The following is an 18,275-nucleotide window of genomic DNA, read 5'->3' on the forward strand; positions in this document are numbered from 1 at the left end:
ACGTGTTCTAACCACTGGGCCATCTCGGCTCGACAGGAGTAATAAGTTTGTGTTCGTTCCTTGTAAGATATTCTTTAATATTTTTCGGTACATACAAAAAGTATTGAATAAATATTTGATTGAGTGATTTGATGTGTTGGCTAAAACGAAATGCAAATTAACTTTATTCCAGGAGGCTTCGAGGCGACCTCTCGTTATATTACAAGATTAAATTAAATCTGAAATTGGCACAGGATGCAAATTAAACCACAAAAAACTCACTAATTACCATTTTCTGAATATCAATTAGTACGTATGTATAATTATTCAATCATTTTTTTTCATCCTTCGCGTTAGTCAACACACTTGCTATCGTGTTTATACCATGATTTATTTCCTTCAGAGTGCTAGTTATAAAATTACTTTTTCTTGGTGGTAGGGCTTTGTGCAAGCCCGTCTGGGTAGGTACCACTCACTCATCAGTGAGTGAGCCAGTGTAACTACAGGCACAAGGGACATAACATCTTAGTTCCCAAGGTTGGTGGCACATTGACGAGACGATCTAAAGAATAGTTAATATTTCTTACAGCGTGATTGTCTGTGGGTGATCTTGACCACTTACCATCAAGTGGCCCAAATGCTCTTCCGCCAACCTATACCAAAAAAAAAATACTTAGATCGTATATATAGAACGATCGTAGATCTGAAGTACATCTGATGAGGTAGTGGTTTCTGCTGTGCAGGGCTCCACCACAAGCAGGTGTAAATTCCAAAGATCTTTTACGTTCTAGTTTATTAATCAACGAACGTTTTGCATTAAAGATATGTGATAAAAAAAACACTTGAAATGTAAACATAAAAAAATTTTAATGACTTATTTTTTAATTAAATGTACTATTCTATTCTATTCAAGGTTTCATTTCACTCCGTATCCAGGGTAGGTACTCGTAAACTTTGGTATAGACCCCGGGAACATTCTCGGTGCCACAGGGTGTCGGGCCGAAACTGACGACTCCAACGATCTGGTATATTCTCTTGTTGTCGTGAGTCATTAGGGGCCCTCCCGAGTCCCCTTTGCAAGAATCTTTGCCCTTGACGCCACCGGCGCATATTTGCTTATCCCATAATTTCAATCTGTGACCTTGAACTTCGTAAGCTTGCTGGCATTCCTGTTGGTAGATAATTTATTATATAAAAAGCTCTCTTGAGAAATATAAAGTTCATGTTTTCAAACTCAAACTCAAACTCAAATATCTTTATTCAATATAGAAGCATTACACTTTCTTATTGATGGTCAATTGAAACACTACCACCGGTTCGGAAAGAAAATACCCTGACCTGAGAAGAACCGGCGAAAGAAACTCAGCGGGTAAAGAAACTCAGCGGGTTTTATACTATGTATCTTTTTATACAATTTTATAAAAGTCAGTGATGGATATATATGTATAAGGCAAGGTTCTGAATAAGTTTGAATGTTCTAAGGAGGCTTTCGTTTTAAAATTGGTGTAATTATGGTACAAAAAAATATTTCAATTTTTGACGTCATTCAACGGACCTGTATATCTCTGTGGGTTCAAACTCTTTGAGTTTCTGCGAGTTTAAATTGTCTATTATTTTTAGTGGTGCTAAAGGAAAATATAGTCAGGAGACCTGCACGTGTCGAGTGAAAATATTGTATCCAATCTATCAAAAAGCAGTTTGAACCTCGTGGAAAGAGTTCCAAATATATTTCTGAAAAAGAGATATTTTCATAATGGATTTGTTTTAGTATTAACTCAATTTACCTCTAAACGTTTGTATGGTAAAAATACGTGGAGTTTCACGTTGCTGTAACTCTTTGTTTCGCTGACCGCACCCCACCCGGCGACTTCGAGCAGCTGCACGGACGTTGTCTCGTGAGTGATCTCGTCATCGTATGGTAGACATATCGGCCGGATGAAGTCTATATAGGATTAGTACAATATATATACGATTAGAGCATTATATTATATATGAGAATAATAACTCAAGGTACAGTAAGAGTAAGAAAACCTTCGTCACTTTTAAAATAAATTCCTTTATAAAGTCTTAAACTCTTACTACCTTTTGAAACTAAAGAACTAAACTGACAACTGCATATAAAATTAAACTTACCGAGTATGATAACTTGGTTCAAAATAGTGCAACATCTTTCGACTAAGTCTAGTTTTATATCAACAGAAATCTTTTTAATGGCATAATTAGACATTCCATATTTAAATTATAACTAACTATAACTATGAGACAACATCACATACATTACTCTGATCCCAATGTAAGTAGCTGAAGCACTTGTGTTATGGAAATCAGAAGTAACGACGGTACCACAAACACCCAGACCCAAGACAACATAGAAAACTCATGGTAATCTACATCGACTCGGCCGGGAATCGAACCCGGTACCTCAGAGTGGCGTACCCATGAAAACCGGTGTACACACCACTCGACCACGGAGGTCGTCTAAAATTGGATATGATATCTTCTAGTGAACTGTCAAAATATGTCTGCCAGTGTCATATTATTTCGATCGGTAAAGCATATTATCGCTCATACTTAGCACACAAAAATTGATCTTAAGGTGACGAACCTTTTCTTACCCGGAATGTACGTGGTTATATCAATTTTCAATTGAAAAGAAAGTCTTCTTTTTTATCAATCGTGAAGAAGTAGTTAAAGTAGTAAAGTAAATTAACAGCCTGTAAATTTCTCACTGCTAGGCTAATGCCTCCTCTGCAAATATGGAGAGGGTTTGGAACATATTCTACCACGCTGTTCCAATGCTGATAGGTGGAATGCACATGTAGCAGAATTTCGATGAAATTAGACACGTGCAGGTTTCCTCACGATGTTTTCCTTCACCGCCGAGCACGAGATGAATTATAAACACAAATTAAGCACATACATATATATAGTTGTGCTTGCCTGGTTGCTCGGGTTTCACCCGAAATCATCGGTTAAGATACACGCGTTCTAACCACTGGGCCATCTCATCTCAATGAATATAAGAATAAGATATATAAATGATCTAAGATTATTTAACGCTGTGCTAGTAAAGTATGCTTACCGGTGTATGGTGCTTCTCCTTTTAATCTAAGTAAAGCTATATCATTTCTTTTAAGCTGTGATTCGGGATCGTAATCTCTGTGCGGTATGATTTTTTCAATCGGCAGTACGACTGGTGGATCGGTACAATCGATGTCTCCGCTGTTGTGATCTTGTGCACAGTCTTGTCCTTCGGTCGAAGTGTCGTATTCACCGAGACGAACGTTTATTCTAAAAAAAACTACAGATATAATATAAATGATGAGTTATATTTTAAATATCTGTATTAGTAATAGTGATCTAATTTTCTTTTAAATGATTAGTTACTTGCGCTGGTTGTCTTTGCCAAATTTTGTAAATAGTTACAATTAAAAAGAAAATGGGTTCTGATTTTAAATCTTAGCTGATTATGACGTTTCGATGTTGTTTTATTGCAATTACAGATAGATTCAAATTTAGAAAGAGTTCTAGAATGTAATATGATTGGTCAACTTTAGGGATTCGTCATATGCCTCTCTTAATACGGCTTTAGTACGGTCTCACTTCGGCAGCGAGCTCAGAAACGATACCAATTTTTGTTACATATTTTAAATAAGACAGATTTTCCACAATTTTAAAATGCCTTTTCAAAAAAACTCGATAAAAGCTGATAATCATCACATTGGATCGAACGGAAACAGAATTGGCACTGAGTGAATGAAACGGTAAAAATATGTCTTAATACTTACAGTTCACCAACTCGTAACACGGGTCCAACAACACAATGACCAGCGGTCAAAACATATTTGCTACTAATAAGAGCTCCTCCGCAAAGCAATTTGATCCTATTATCCTTCACACCTCGGTATTCCAGGATCGCCAACCAGGGATGTTGGTCTATTGCTGTCGCATTACCACCTGGAGATTTGAAATTATTAAATACTATTAGTAGCTCGCGGCTTCGCTCGTGTTTAAGGGTGTTGTTTTGTCATGTGTTAGGCATAAAGTCGCCTATCAACTATCTACCAAATTTTATCAAATTCAGTTCAACGGTTTGGTCATGAAAGAACGACAGAGAGACAGACTGACAGAGCTACTTTCACATTTATAATATTAATATAGATTCGAAAGTGCAATAATGTAGAAAAAATTTAGGATTAGAACTATAACGGATTTAGTTATATTTTTGAGTTCTTTAACATTGGAACAGTAAGGTAAAATACCTTTATGCAGTCAATCCTACCAATAATGTCAGTACTGCCGATACCAACGCGTAGTGATTTTCCATCATATCGCTTTACTAAGATATTTCTTACTAAGATATACTAAGTCAAAGACCTAAACGCATTGAAAACTTGACTTGTTTAGACTTAATACAACAATAAACTTTTAAGCCTGTTAGACAGAGAATTTCGATTTGTCGAAATTGGATTTTTCGATGATATCAATGGAAACAACACAAAATTCTTCATTGTCTTTACTGCAGTTTTCAAGTGACTAGTAAAAATCTATTAGGTTTACCGAAAATTCGGTTATCGTTGTAAGTTTCGAGTCCACAACATTCCGTACGAGGGTCGGGAGGAGCGATCGAGGGTCCGCATCCAGACCGTTTTATCGTTGTTTGAATTTGGGAACCACAGCATACGCTGTACTGGTCAGGACCTTCACATCTGTGAAATAATATTTAAAAATTATCGTCGCCTACAAATGTAGACTTTAAAATAAGCTGTTTTGAATGTGTCGCTGATAAAGATATGCTATATTTACAATTTATAACTATCTCAATAGGCTGGTAATGTGTCGAGGTTGCCAAGTGGTAACGCGTATATCTTAACCGATGATTGCGGGATCAAATCCAGGCAAGAATTACTGAATTTTAATGTGCTTAATTTGTGTTTATAATTCGTCTCGAGCTTAGCAGTGAAGTAAAATGAAGTAAAATGTGTCTAATTTCAACGAAATTGTGCCACATGTGAATCACCCACCCTAACATTCTCCTCAACTGGAGAAGGGGCCCAAGCCCAGCCGTGGGAAATTTAAAGGCTGTTACTGTTACTATAAGTGTAATATAAGCAGAGTCTAGGAATTATTACATTACTTAGAGTTTTGTATGAATGCCAGATTTTCTTTTGAGAACGGTGGTTTTAATAAGTTTTTCAAAGTCGGACACGAGTGTAAACTGATACACGTTCCAATGTTCGCATCTGGTGTGAAGCATCTACGATCTGTAGTATCCACAATTATTTCACAGCATACCTGAAATTCCACATAAACGAGCTTCTTTAATTACTATTCAGGTTGTTTTGAATCACGTATCTCCTTTAACTCAAGAGTTATTGAATCTTAAATTATAAATTTTTAACATCAATTACACATAAAACATATTATGTTTTTGTAAGCTGTTTATTTTCCCAATTTTGGATATTCGGAAAATGAAGAAAAACATCGTGAGGAAACCTGCATGTGTCTAATTTCATCGAATTTCTGCCACATGTGCATTCCAGCAACCCGCATTGCAACAGCGTGGTAGAATATGGTTCGAACCTTCTCCTCAATGGGAGAGGAGGCCTTAGCCCAGCAGTAGGAAATTTACAGGCTGTTACTTTTTTTTACTTCTATTCATAGTATGTAAGTGTTTGTTACCTTTGGCATATATTGTTTATTGAACCCGCAGTGCGAATCTTTCAAAAGTTTCAAGTTATCCGTATCCATGTCTCTTTTGTTTAATATCGCCAGCAGAGCTGGGCACTCGAATATTGATATGCACTGCCCACTCGCCCCAGTCGGCGTCACACATTGAGACTCTGTAATTTTAGAAATTTGATTTTGTTATAATGTTGTCTTAAATTTTCGCGATTATTACACATTTTATTATTACAGATTTGAATCGCGTTTATTAATAATTTTTGACATCCCGACGTTTCGAGCACTCTACAGCGTTCGTGGTCACATGTAGGCTAAGGTGGCATTTGTCTATTTGAAGAACAAAAGAAATATTATTTACAACTACCGCCAACGATTTCTTAATTAGTATCTTGAGTAACGTTCCGGTTGCACGCATTTTGTTACTTTTTTATCTATGTATTTGTACATATCTGTTACTTTATATTTAAGTATATCCTAGAGACAGATATCACCTTAATTAAGGATTTTGTAGATAGTTTCTTATATGTTTGCTTTGTTTCCACTGTTATCACGTTAGATATATTCATTTATTTTATTAAAATGGGTTAGGTATATTTAATTTGTTCTCGTTTCCTAGTTTATGCGTGCTGGGAAAGTTTATGATAAAAAATCATGACTTATATTTTGTATGACAAAATATAAATTGTTTTGTGGGTTTATTTACGTTTTTCTTTATTTTTGTCATGTTTTTAATTTGAGCAATAAAATAAACGGAAATACGTATGTGGCGTAGCATATCGACATAGAAGGAAAATATAATCTTTAAAAACGCTTACGCCCTGTACGGAGTTATTTGCTGAATTATGTAGTATTTTTTATGATACTTATGATAAGTAGGCCTCGTTACTGGGCTATCTGACCCGTCGTCACAACTGCCCACTATTGCCCACTATATCACCAATGTGCCACCAACTTTGGGAACTGAAGTTTGAATGCGAATATACCCAGTTGAAATATATCTTTATAATCAGTAGACTGATGGTAAGGTCCTTGTTCCTGTAATTAAACTGGGTCATCCTTCCAATCGCAAGAATACGACTAAGTTTTCCAATTTGGAGTTAAAAACCTCTGATCCACATCATATCAGGTTCCATTTGCCCGTATAAAACAAAAAAAAAAAATTCCGCGCGATCGTGTCTTTCATTGAACGAAATTTGAAAATTCCAAAACTCGATTTGAAGTCTTTCGTGTGATATATATTTTTATATATTTTAAGTTCATCTCAATTTTGAATGCTAACTTGTATGAGTATTTTGTCTTGTTTTATAGAGGTTTGGGTTTTTCTCTAATGAATTAACTACCGATAATTTATTATGCAGATATGAAAGTTGAGTCATTTAAATCTCGATGTTTTTATTGCAGTTTCGTTAAGAATTGGCTTCATATGTTTCGTTTTATTAATTTGTTAAATATTTACTTAAACCATCATGGCGCTGTTTATGGTTACAAGACGTTTAACTTAATTAATGATGCTGAGTTCAAACCCAATGCAAGCACCACTAAATTGATGTGCTTATTTTGAATTTATAATTCATGCTTGATCGGCGGTGAAGAAAAGCATTATCTTGATAGCTGCACGTGATGGATGAAGATATGCCACGTGTATTCATAAACCCACATTGCACAAATTCCAAACCTTTTACTTAAAAGACAAAAGTTCGTTGCCCAGTTGTGGGTGATAAAATTAAAAATAAAGATGTTATATCTTTCTATATAAGTAACTAGTGACTACCTCAGCCTTAGTTGATTTATAACGAAAATGAAATGATTAACATTATTGTATTTATCGATTTATCTATCTTTTACTTTTGAGAAAAGATAAAACAAATAATAGAAGCAGAATATCAAAATTGTCAGTAAGCAGCAACAGTAATTAATGATGTCGTTAAAACAATCAAGTGTCGTCCTATTCTCTACTAAGCGTGATTGCTTGTCCCAAAGTATGAATGAGAAATAAATGAGTTATTATTAAGTATCGAGTAGGTTTTCTTAACGCTGCCTTCAGTTGCAAACACACTCGAGTTGATTCGTAAGAATATAGGAAACACTAGGTTTCCCCGTCTATCCTAAGGTTACGTTAGAATTACTTATCTTATTTTTATCTAAATCTATGATGTTTTACACCAATATTAAAGGGAGAACTGTCCATTGACCTCAGAGCATTTGTCGTATCCATCGCATTTAGTTCCGAAGGCGTGTTATATCGAACTCGGAAACCAGTTACTCAAAACAAACCTCTAGATGATATTTTCCTGCTATACCGAAGAATGTCCTTGCTATCTTGCGACTAAACAAAGCATTCATTGGTAATTTCATTCGTGTATACTTATAATTTATTATTTACATTAATATTTATTTGTATAAGGAACATAGACGTACGCCACGTTTGTCTGATATAAACAACTTATATAACCGTATTTATTAATAACTATACGAATAGCTATTTATTAAGATAACAGAAAGTAGAAGTAATGTAAGTCTGGTCGTTTACATATAGGGAACACTGATTTCAATGTCTATAACTTAATAATTGGGGAACAATATTTCGTAAAAATTGTCATCCCCAATTTTAACACTATCAATTTTTTCTTCAAAATTTTGCCTTCTTGGGTAGAATCTCCTATATTATCCATATCTTAGGTTATAAATTTTCAAAAATCTTTAACATTTGTTTATAATAAGTTGTTATAAATAAACACTGATATCCACATTTCTGAAATTAGTAATGACTAATCTCCATTCAAACGTTCATCCCCAATTTAACCCTTATCAGAGATGAATTTTGAAAAATCCTCCCTGAGTGCTCCTTCATTTACCGTCTTAGTTTAAACTGTATTTGTTACACTGTATATCTGTCAGTCACTTTAAAACGTTATCAATTATATATTCATAGAAAATGTGATGGTTCAAATAGGTCGATTGGTTAAAGATGATTTTAGTTTATATTTGTGTGTCAACGTAAGCATACTGGTGTGATAGATTTACCTTAGTTAAATTTCCTCTCATTTTTTATCTTCAGATAATGTTTAAAATGGTTAATAATTAAATTGTATGTTACAACACTTTAAAAATGTCACAAAATTAAGTGCTCTTCGAATCTAATGATTCCTTCAAATGTCAAATAACTAACTTTTAAAATGCGTGTTGAAAATCAATCGGGCATATAATTTGCCTTATATATGTAAATAATAATCGCACGTGTCAAGTCTTAGTGTAAGTCTTGCTACACATAATAAATATATATAGAATGTCCAAGCGAAAAGTCCAACATAAAAACAACCAAAATTGATCTGCCATCAAACAGGATTTCAACTTACGTCCTTGTACGCGGCACACATGTAAAGCAACTACAGTCGAAACTATCAATAGAAGCGTCATCTTCATATCAAACTGACGTCATGACCGATCGAACGACGCGACTCGTCTCCGCGAACGTTTAATATGTACTGGTCGGCGGGTCCTGACATGACGAGATTCGGTTACGTTACTTCGTTCGCCTTAATCGGGTAACTTGTACATTGTTTTGTTTCATCTGCTAGCTTCAGCGTATTTTATGCAATGCAAGTCTGATTGTCGCCGTGTTTTGATGTTTCTTCTTTACGCGACCGTACAGAAAAGAAGTTGAATGTTTTCAGTGCTCATATATGTATACGTATGTAATATACAAACACGTATCCGTTAATTGAAGTTAATTTTAAATTACTTCTCTGATTCTCATACGCGAGGTTTTTTTCTAGAAACAGTTCGTCCGATGGTTATGATTCATTTACCAGCGTAATAGTTATTAATAATTGAAATGATAAATGTGGGATTTTACAGGGTTAATAAGTCGTCATTTTTAAAATGCAAGCTAAATGCAGTGCTACTGTTAACCTATTAAAGCTTAATTACCTATAGCTTATAACTTATAGCCAAATTGTTATTATAACTTATTCGCTTAAATCAGAATATACTTTGGAAATTTTGGAATACCTTTGGAATCAAATTATACGAATAAGTACCGGAGCAGACACGAAACTTCGAAGTCACTTCTTTCTCAGCAGTTAAAATTACAAAATAGCTAATAAAAAAAGCATTTAATTTTATTTATCCAAGTTGGAAAATTATCATGTATCTTGTGAGGAGTAACAATCAAAAGTCATTTTGTTTTGATTAAATTGATCACGGGATTGATGAATACGGGATTCAGTAATTGGACTTCCTCCGGTTTGTGACGTTAAATATATAAAAGAGCTGAGATGGCCTAGCCTTAGCCCAGCAGTGGGAAATTTACAGGCTGTTAATATAATATTTAAATTCTGGTTTTTGACGTTGCTTCTGCACCCAATCTGTCCCCTGACGTGGCAGATTTTTGTCGAACTTAGAAATGGTGGGAGTAGATTGTGCTCCTGTGTATGGAGCACTGAACTCCTGAACAGATTTCAATCTTGGAAAGACAACATTTTCATCACAATTGTTAGAAAAATAAATGATCAAAGTATTAACTCGTTGTGTTGATTAAACAGCCATATTATTTTTCTCTACAACAATTATCTCATTAACATAATTACGTGATATTCTCGGAAGAAGATACCTTGTTGTCTTAACAATAAAGAACACGTGTCTCAGATGTTATAAATTCCTAATTAGTCTCGACGGTTGGATGATCAACAAGATCTTAAGACTTTGTGAGAATTATTAATAAATGTGTATCTTTGAATTGCGAAAAATCGCATGATAGTCACGTTACGCGAAGTGAAAGATTTATAATAATCATAGCAAGTTGTGAGCTGTATGCAAACTCACCTTCCTTTATTCGATATGGAAGCATTACAATTACTTATTGATAGTCTAATAAACACTACCACCGGTTCGGGAAAGGAAACACCCAGACGTGAGAAGAATCGGCTAAAGAAACTCAACGGGTCACATTTTAGTACATATAAAAATCAAGTCCCAGTTCGTCATATCTGACTGTTTCTTAAGTAATAATTTTTAAGGTGACTCTTTTTGAATTCGTTTCAATGCATTTTCCTAGTACATAAGGATTAACAATTATATAATAATATGCTGCACCGTTGTCTTGTTAAAGAATCTATAGGACCACCAAATACTGTTCTTATTTTGAATTTATAATATTGTTTTATTGCATTGGCTATTTTGATGCAACTGCAATTTTAATTGTTTTATCACATTTGCAAGACAATGGGACGGATGCTTACAATTATATGCCTGAGCGTAAAGTAGTGGTAAAATAATCATCAACTTTTTCCTCATTTAATAGTTAAAATTAAACCACGATAAGTGTATTATTAATATAGAGGAACCCGATTACTGTGTTAAAAATAAAGCAATGTGTAAATAAATATCATTTATTTCAGCTAAAAATAGTTAGTATACAATAAAAACAGTCGAGATCGTATGCAATATAGTATTTAAATATATCAATTTGTACATTTGACAAATATCCAACTCAAATTAGTCGACAGCCATCACTTTCTGGTTTACATCTACTGGTTCGTGAATCTGCTGCCATTCCGGTACTGTTCCGTAGAATGGATCTTTCGTTACGTCGTATATACCATAATTGTTAGGCACGAATACGAAATACATTATATTCATGTTTATTGTACGACTTCATTTACAAATAGTACTATATTTGTAATCCTGTTGAAACTGGTTCAATGTTTTGAGCATATGCTGAAAATGTTCTGGCATATACTGCTCTTTAAATCTATACTAATATTACAAATGCGAAAGTAACTTTGTATCTCTGTCTACTCTTTGCAAACCACTCATCCGAATTTGACGTGATTTTGTATGAAGTTTGAACGCCTAGGACATAGGACATATTTTTATACATTACTGCTTACCACGTGAGCGAAGCCCACAAAGAAACTAGTAATATCGAAGTCATTCGATATAATACAGAATATCATTAATTGCAAACTGGTGCATCACCAGAAATTAGCCTAAATTTTTGATCATCAGATAAATGAATACTTAAATAGAAAAATACTGTAAATATCTTAAGGAAAGGCTTTTTTAAGCACTTTTGTTAATGTATTCACAAATATTACTAATAAAATACTATAAAATAGTACCCCTTATATTATATTTTGTTATAACCTAGAAATGCCAACTATATTTGGACTCAGTAATGAACTAAACAAAAATGTTTAACTAAGCAGGTAATATTACCTGTTACAAATATATTTGTTTTCATTCTCATGTGAGGTATTTTTGAATGAATCAAATACTCTTATTTTGTAGTATATTTTGTTGTGTCATGTATTGTTATTGTTTGATTATTACTTCCTTGCTTTTACTTGAAAATTATTTTTGCCATTAGAGAAATAATAAGTTTTGTCTTTATTTTTTGACAATTTTGGGCTGTATGAGGTTATGTTGCTAAAACTTCATGACTTAGATATATAATCGTAGACGGACTTTAGACGTAAAACTGTCAATGGGTTAAGACAAAAACCTTGTATTAATTGTCTTCATAGTTTTGTATTACTCTCTCAATGATTGGTACAGAGATGAAGTCAGATTAAACTTGATTCGATCACCAAGTATTGGAAGAGTGAAAAATGCTTTTGTATAATTGTTTAGTTAGGGTTCGACTACACTTTTGATCCATGGAATGTAATCGTAAACCTTGGTATAGATGCTAGGCTTGCCCTTGTTACCGCACTGCAATATACCGAAACTAATTACGCCGGTGAGCTCGAATTTCTTTTCGGCTTGATACATCAAGGGTCCGCCGGAATCTCCTTTGCACGAGTCCTTATTCAATTCGCCACCTGCGCACATCTGCTTGTCCCACACCAGCGAAACTCCTTTACGGCTGTATAGTTCTCGACAACTCTGTAAACGGTATTTATTCAAAATAAGAAATTATACGGATAAGTAGACCTGAGTTACCTCATCAGGTAATTAGTTGGTCTTCTTATATACGGGTTTTGGCAATATAAGAATTACATGTAATAAATTTATTTTAATTTGATAATGCTGCCAAATATTATCAAAGATAATCGTTAGTTAGTGTGGAATTCATTATATTCTTTGATTCACAACTAAGTAACAGCCAATCTAGGTATCTTGCTGCTTAGCAGTGGAATACCTGATAAGTAAATGCTACATAGTCAGTTGTGACTGTACAAACTTTATGAGGACGTAATTTAAAGAAGTAATTATTATTTACTACCATCTGGTCTACGAAGATCAAATCCGAATGAAGTTTAACATCGCTCCTGGCATGAGTTTCGTCCACAGCTCCCCATCCAGCTACGAAGTATCGCATATCCCTTTGTGGTGTCGTCAAGGTAATGTCGAACGTTGGCAAGCATATAGGACGTACGAATTCTAAAATAATTTAAATAAAGTGTCAATCAGTCGCTAGATATTACAAATAAAACAATTAAGAAGTTTGTCCTTTTCTAACCATCGTAAGGAGCCAATTTTTCCAGCTTGATCAATGCAATATCATTTGCCTGTATAACGATTTTATCTGAGTTGTATTGGGGGTGAATGATGGTATCCGCTATTGGTATTGAAATGGCGCCCGTGGTACAATCGAAACCATCTCCTTCCACTTCGACGCAGTCTGGTCCGTTGTTTGTCGTATTGTATTCGCCAAGGCGGACTGATTTCCTGATAAATAATATCATAAATGTTTAAAGTATTCTATTGAATTAACACGCTCACATAAATAATTTATCCGTTATTTTGAATCAATGTTAATCTAGCTTTAATTACTCTGTTTAATTTTGTGGTGTGTTGGTAATTTATCATTATAGTATCATTATCTAAGGATGATCACCATAATTTACCATCATGTCACCTTTTTATCTGCTTACCTATTTTAAACGAATAAAACTTTAAACAGCTCTTATGATTTGCACGAAGATAGAAATTTAATAGGCTTATCTTTAATATACTTATAATTTGTTTGTAATTATGCTGTTACTTACGCTCCTCTTGATTTTTTGGCCGTTGTTATTAGACAATGAGCTGCCGTAAGTACGTATTCACTACTTATAAGGGTCCCTCCACATAGATAATCTCTAGTATACTCGATCAATGCTAACCACGGATACTGATCTATTGATGTTGGAACTCCATCTGTGGGTATAATGTTAATATTATTTGATAAATTATCTTCATCATTCGTTTGGAACGACTATTACACAGATTACAGTAGATTGAACTGGCAGAGATCGTAATGTAAAAATTAAGACCTATTCTCTCTTTCTTTCTTTTCTCTCTGTCTCTTTCTAACATATACGGTTTCATGTAATACAATTTATTTTTATTAATAGTGTTTCGATTCACACGGTATTTTAGTTTAATTATTCTCAAAAGCTGTTATTTTATTTCATTGTCTAACTGCAATAACAAATTCGTTGCAACCGGGAATCCAACGAGCTCTTGTTTTTTTGTTTATATCTAACCGATTTTTTTCGTCCTGTATTTATTCTTACTTAATCAATATTAAGCATACAATAGAATTGATTAATTAGATCTAAATATAAGTAAGTCCTTAATAAGGTAAGAAAATAATAACGTACATATAATTTTATTTCCACTCGCACTGTCGACCCCACAACAGCCCTTATTGGGATCTGGTAGTCCAGGTTTCGGTGTGCACATGTTGTTGTTAGAAAATCTGTCCAATCCCATTTCTGGTTTCTTTGTAGTGAATCGGTGGTTACCGTCGATCGGGCTATCACAACACACGCTGTACATAGCTGACCCTATACATCTGTAAATATATTTGGAGTTAAATTAGTCTTGAATAATCACAACTAGTGCGTCATTTTCTTTAATTTTGTTAAAGTTTTTAATTTTTTTTTCTTATATTCAAACAGGCCAGTAATATTTTCCTTTCTATATTTCTTCATATCTACAGCTGTAGCTGTAGCTCTTCAATATGAGACCAAAACCAATTTTTATGTGCTGCTATCATCCTTTAATTATTGGGACAAAAATCGGCTAACGCTATTAAAGATACAAGATTTGTACTTCTAGTCTGAAATTGATATTTTCATAGTAAATGTCTTTGTAGTATACTGGTCAAATACTATAAGAAATCTATCATTCCTTCTCTTTTTTTACTTGATTTAGGTTTGGACGTCGATAAAAATCGTGTAAAATATGAATACGTATTTTACCTGGATCTCTGTACATATTCCAAGTCCTCTTCTGAAGCTTCTTTTAATCTTTTGGCAATTTTTGGGCATGTATCTAAACTGACACATGTACCATACGTCCCTTCCAAGGTAACGCATCTTTTTTCAGGTGCTATAGTTACTGTAGCTGCTGTGGTTGTCGTGGTAGTGGTAGATGCTGTGAGCGCGCAGCAAACCTGAAGATTTAAACAATTTTTAATAGAAATTTTATATTTTGGTTTGGTCTCTTGAATAGCCGAAATTGACCGATGATGATGTGTTTAATTTGTATTTCCAATTATTCTTGTACTCGGCGATAAATAAAATCATCGTGAGGAAATTGCGTGTGTCTGATTTCAATGAAGTTCTGCCAAGGCGCATAGGAGCGGCGTTGTGGGATAGGCTCCATACATTCTCCTCGTGGGAGAGAAACTCTTAGTCAATTGTAACTTAGTTATTGGGACATAAAGTTTGGGACATAAAATTGGGACATAACTCTTAGTTATTGGGACATAAAGTATAAAATCGAATCTAATATTTTAAAAAAAGGTGTCCTGTAAATAAATTTAGGTTTTAACGTACGTCTTTTTTAAATTAAATTTATCATGCACATTACGCAGCCATTTCTCACTTTATACACAATTTTTACACGTGATAATTATGTTTTGTTATATTGTTATATTTGACGACCTCCGTGGTCGAGTGATGTGTACACCGGTTTTCAAGGGCCACTCCGAGGTCCCGGGTTCGATTCCCAGCCGAGTCGATATATGTAGATTATCATTAGTTTTCTATGTTGTCTTGGGTCTGGGCGTTTGTGGTACCGTCGTTACTTCTGATTTTCCATAATACAAGTGCTTTAGCTACTTACATTGGGATCAGAGTAATGTATGTGATGTTGTCTCATATTTATTTATTTATTTAATGCTGAGCGAACACACTGGTAATATAGCACATGGCTGTGTAAACATACCATAGGTTCCTCTCTGATGAACCCGCAATGCCATTGCTTGAGAATTTCTCGATCCAAAGTGGTACCCTTTATTAAATTCCTAAGTTTGTCGCAGTCCGCCAGTGGTACGCACTTACCGTCGACTCCAGTGGGCGTGATGCAGTAATCTGAAAAAATAAGTCGTTTCATACTCATACTCATGTTTCTATGTGTAATTATTTTTATATATTTGGAAGTTATAACGGAATTGAATATATTTTATAATGGAGGATGTTGTCTTAAATTTTCGTGATTATTACACATTTAAATAAAACTAGTTATTACGGATTTTAATCGCGTATATTAATTATTTTGGACAATGTTCTTATTAATTATTAATATTTCTTAAAGCGTTAATCGAGTAGATCGTATTTATGTATATCATAGAGACATTTGTTCACGTAATAACTTATACGTGTTTTGTTCGTTTGATTTTTATCGTTGGTTTAAATATTAGAATAAAACGATGTCTATCATTTTATTTAATAATTGTTCTTTGTGATTGTCATTTGATTTCCTTGTTCGTTCACATACTTCTTAAACATTTTCCTCCTTCGGGTAATATGAAGTATAAAATACAGTTGTCAAATTTCGAGTTTCTGTATCAACGTATCATAATTATTGTGATGGATTAATTCTATTATATTATATTACGACATTATAAATTTTTACTAATTTGTTAAGTAATTATCTAGTTAGGCAGGCATCATACTGTACATGATTTTTCGAGATGTCATGTTTATAAGTCATGGTCATGTTTAATTTTATTTATGTTAACTTCTATTTTCTTTTGCTACTTTTATTTCTCCTAGTACTCGTGTTATTGCTTTTATCAAAACAGTAGAAATACTACCATAGCAACTTTCTTAGTCATTTGAAAGCTTTTACTTAATTTTATATGTACTGTTTAAATTCCGAACCTGTGATAGATTTTTGACTATCAATAAGAAAGTGTAATCACTTCTATTTTGAATAAAGATTTTTGATTTTGTTGATAAGGAGTAACTTAAAGGCGAATGAAGCCGCACGGAGGAGATAGTCATTTATTTAAATAACGCAACAAGAGCTAAGTGAAAACACAAAATTCTTATATAAGTCTGAAAGTACAATACATGATTTGAAAAGACGTCAATGGTTTTTAATGTTTACGTCTACAGAAAACATGTTATTTATAGAGAGGTCCATCGCAATATGTAACGTAATAACTGGATTCCCTTGAAAATAAAATAGTAGATCTAGACGGATTGATATAAACACCGAATTATATATACGTAATTATTATGATAACGATTTAAGATGTCGTGGAGATTAAAGGAAGATGATTGGCAATGTGTGCATGGATGCAAGGATATCGTGACGCGATGATCGCATTTTACGAACAAAAGTCGTTTTCTAAATGATATTGTATGCGAAAACCGGTAACACATCTCAAACCGGATAAGTTGAAAGTTGAAAACATACCTTCTTGTCCAAAGACGATACATGTTAACGTCACAAACGTAACTATAGTAAGAAATCGTTTCATTCTTCGTATACGTCCGATCGACGCGACCGTTTCAAGCGTACTGACTTATAACTGAATATGTAAAGTAATACGTTCAAAGCTTCATTGTATGTTATCTTTATATGTATGTATACACGTAATGATTCAAGCTTATACACGTAAGAATAACATCGATATGCTAATTTATGGGAATAATTGTGTATGACATGTACGAAATGACGATTTTTATGTCTAGCTACGTGTCCCGTCTTCGGAAGAAGGAGATTATGTTGATGTCGTAAAGTATCAGCCTGTAAATTTCCCACCGCTGCGCTAAGGCCTCCTCTCCTAATAAGGAAAGGGCTTGGAACATACCACGCTGCTCCATGTGGCAGAATTTCGATGAAAGTAGACACATGCAGGTTTCCTCACGATGTTTTCCTTCACCGCCGAACACGAGATGAATTATAAATACAAATTAAGTACATATATATATGTAGTGCCTGGGTTTGCACCTGAAATCATCGGTTAAGATGCACGCGTTCTAACCACTGGGCCATCTCAGCTCTCATGTTGAATGTAAAGTAAACAAAGTTTTGGATGTCATGGGTGACACACTTATGAATATTTATATGTTTGTTTCTAGACTTGTTTTTATAAAGTTGTTTTGTTTTTAAGTTTCTTTGAATATGTTTTTGTTTAACTCAATAATTGATTGGATATGACGAATTAAAATGATGCATGTGGTTTTGCAATCATCAAGACCGAATTTCAGACTTTGAACTTAATGTATACGAAGGCACACTGTACATATCTGTTCACGACTGAGTGATAGCATAGAATGTTCCGTGTGGAAGATATCATACGATATATCATGCGTATGTCTTGCATTGGTTGCAATATAATATAGAATAATATCTATATTTGATACTGATAACACTCGTAA

At 34.0% G+C, this 18,275-nt stretch overlaps 3 protein-coding genes across 6 annotated transcripts in view; 1 reads left to right on the forward strand and 2 right to left on the reverse strand.

The window, feature by feature from the left end:
- Positions 1-18,275, forward strand: part of LOC124539261 (flocculation protein FLO11) — a 218,334-nt gene that overhangs the window by 130,279 nt on the left and 69,780 nt on the right. The window lies entirely within an intron of this gene.
- LOC124539263 (phenoloxidase-activating enzyme-like) lies at positions 828-9,302 on the reverse strand. Its single transcript, XM_047116586.1, has 8 exons — positions 9,021-9,302; positions 5,662-5,822; positions 5,117-5,274; positions 4,540-4,688; positions 3,768-3,936; positions 3,062-3,270; positions 1,764-1,921; positions 828-1,148 (listed from the first exon to the last, which is right to left on the reverse strand). The coding sequence occupies exons 1-8, from the start codon at positions 9,085-9,087 to the stop codon at positions 888-890; spliced, it is 1,332 nt and encodes a 443-aa protein (XP_046972542.1). The 5' UTR covers positions 9,088-9,302; the 3' UTR covers positions 828-887.
- LOC124539262 (phenoloxidase-activating enzyme-like) lies at positions 11,045-17,427 on the reverse strand. The gene is made up of 8 exons (XM_047116585.1): positions 17,308-17,427; positions 15,829-15,974; positions 14,859-15,052; positions 14,256-14,449; positions 13,659-13,809; positions 13,130-13,338; positions 12,893-13,050; positions 11,045-12,552 (listed from the first exon to the last, which is right to left on the reverse strand). Exons 1-8 carry the CDS (start codon positions 17,369-17,371, stop codon positions 12,298-12,300), a joined length of 1,371 nt encoding a protein of 456 aa, XP_046972541.1. The 5' UTR covers positions 17,372-17,427; the 3' UTR covers positions 11,045-12,297.

The sequence above is a fragment of the Vanessa cardui genome, chromosome 22 (assembly GCF_905220365.1).
Source record: "Vanessa cardui chromosome 22, ilVanCard2.1, whole genome shotgun sequence".
In the NCBI taxonomy this organism is placed as follows: Eukaryota; Metazoa; Arthropoda; class Insecta; order Lepidoptera; family Nymphalidae; genus Vanessa; species Vanessa cardui.

Coding starts and splice junctions, on each gene's coding strand:
- LOC124539263 (XM_047116586.1), bottom strand. CDS start 9,087: ATGAAGATGACGCTTCTATTGATAGTTTCGACTGTAGTTGCTTTACAT. Junction 5,823..9,020: donor TGTGTGCCGCGTACAAGGAC/GTAAGTTGAAAT, acceptor CTAAAATTACAG/AGTCTCAATGTGTGACGCCG. Junction 1,922..3,061: donor AGGAGAAGCACCATACACCG/GTAAGCATACTT, acceptor AATCCTATATAG/ACTTCATCCGGCCGATATGT.
- LOC124539262 (XM_047116585.1), bottom strand. CDS start 17,371: ATGAAACGATTTCTTACTATAGTTACGTTTGTGACGTTAACATGTATC. Junction 15,053..15,828: donor TCATCAGAGAGGAACCTATG/GTATGTTTACAC, acceptor TTAAATCTTCAG/GTTTGCTGCGCGCTCACAGC. Junction 14,450..14,858: donor GAATATGTACAGAGATCCAG/GTAAAATACGTA, acceptor ATATATTTACAG/ATGTATAGGGTCAGCTATGT.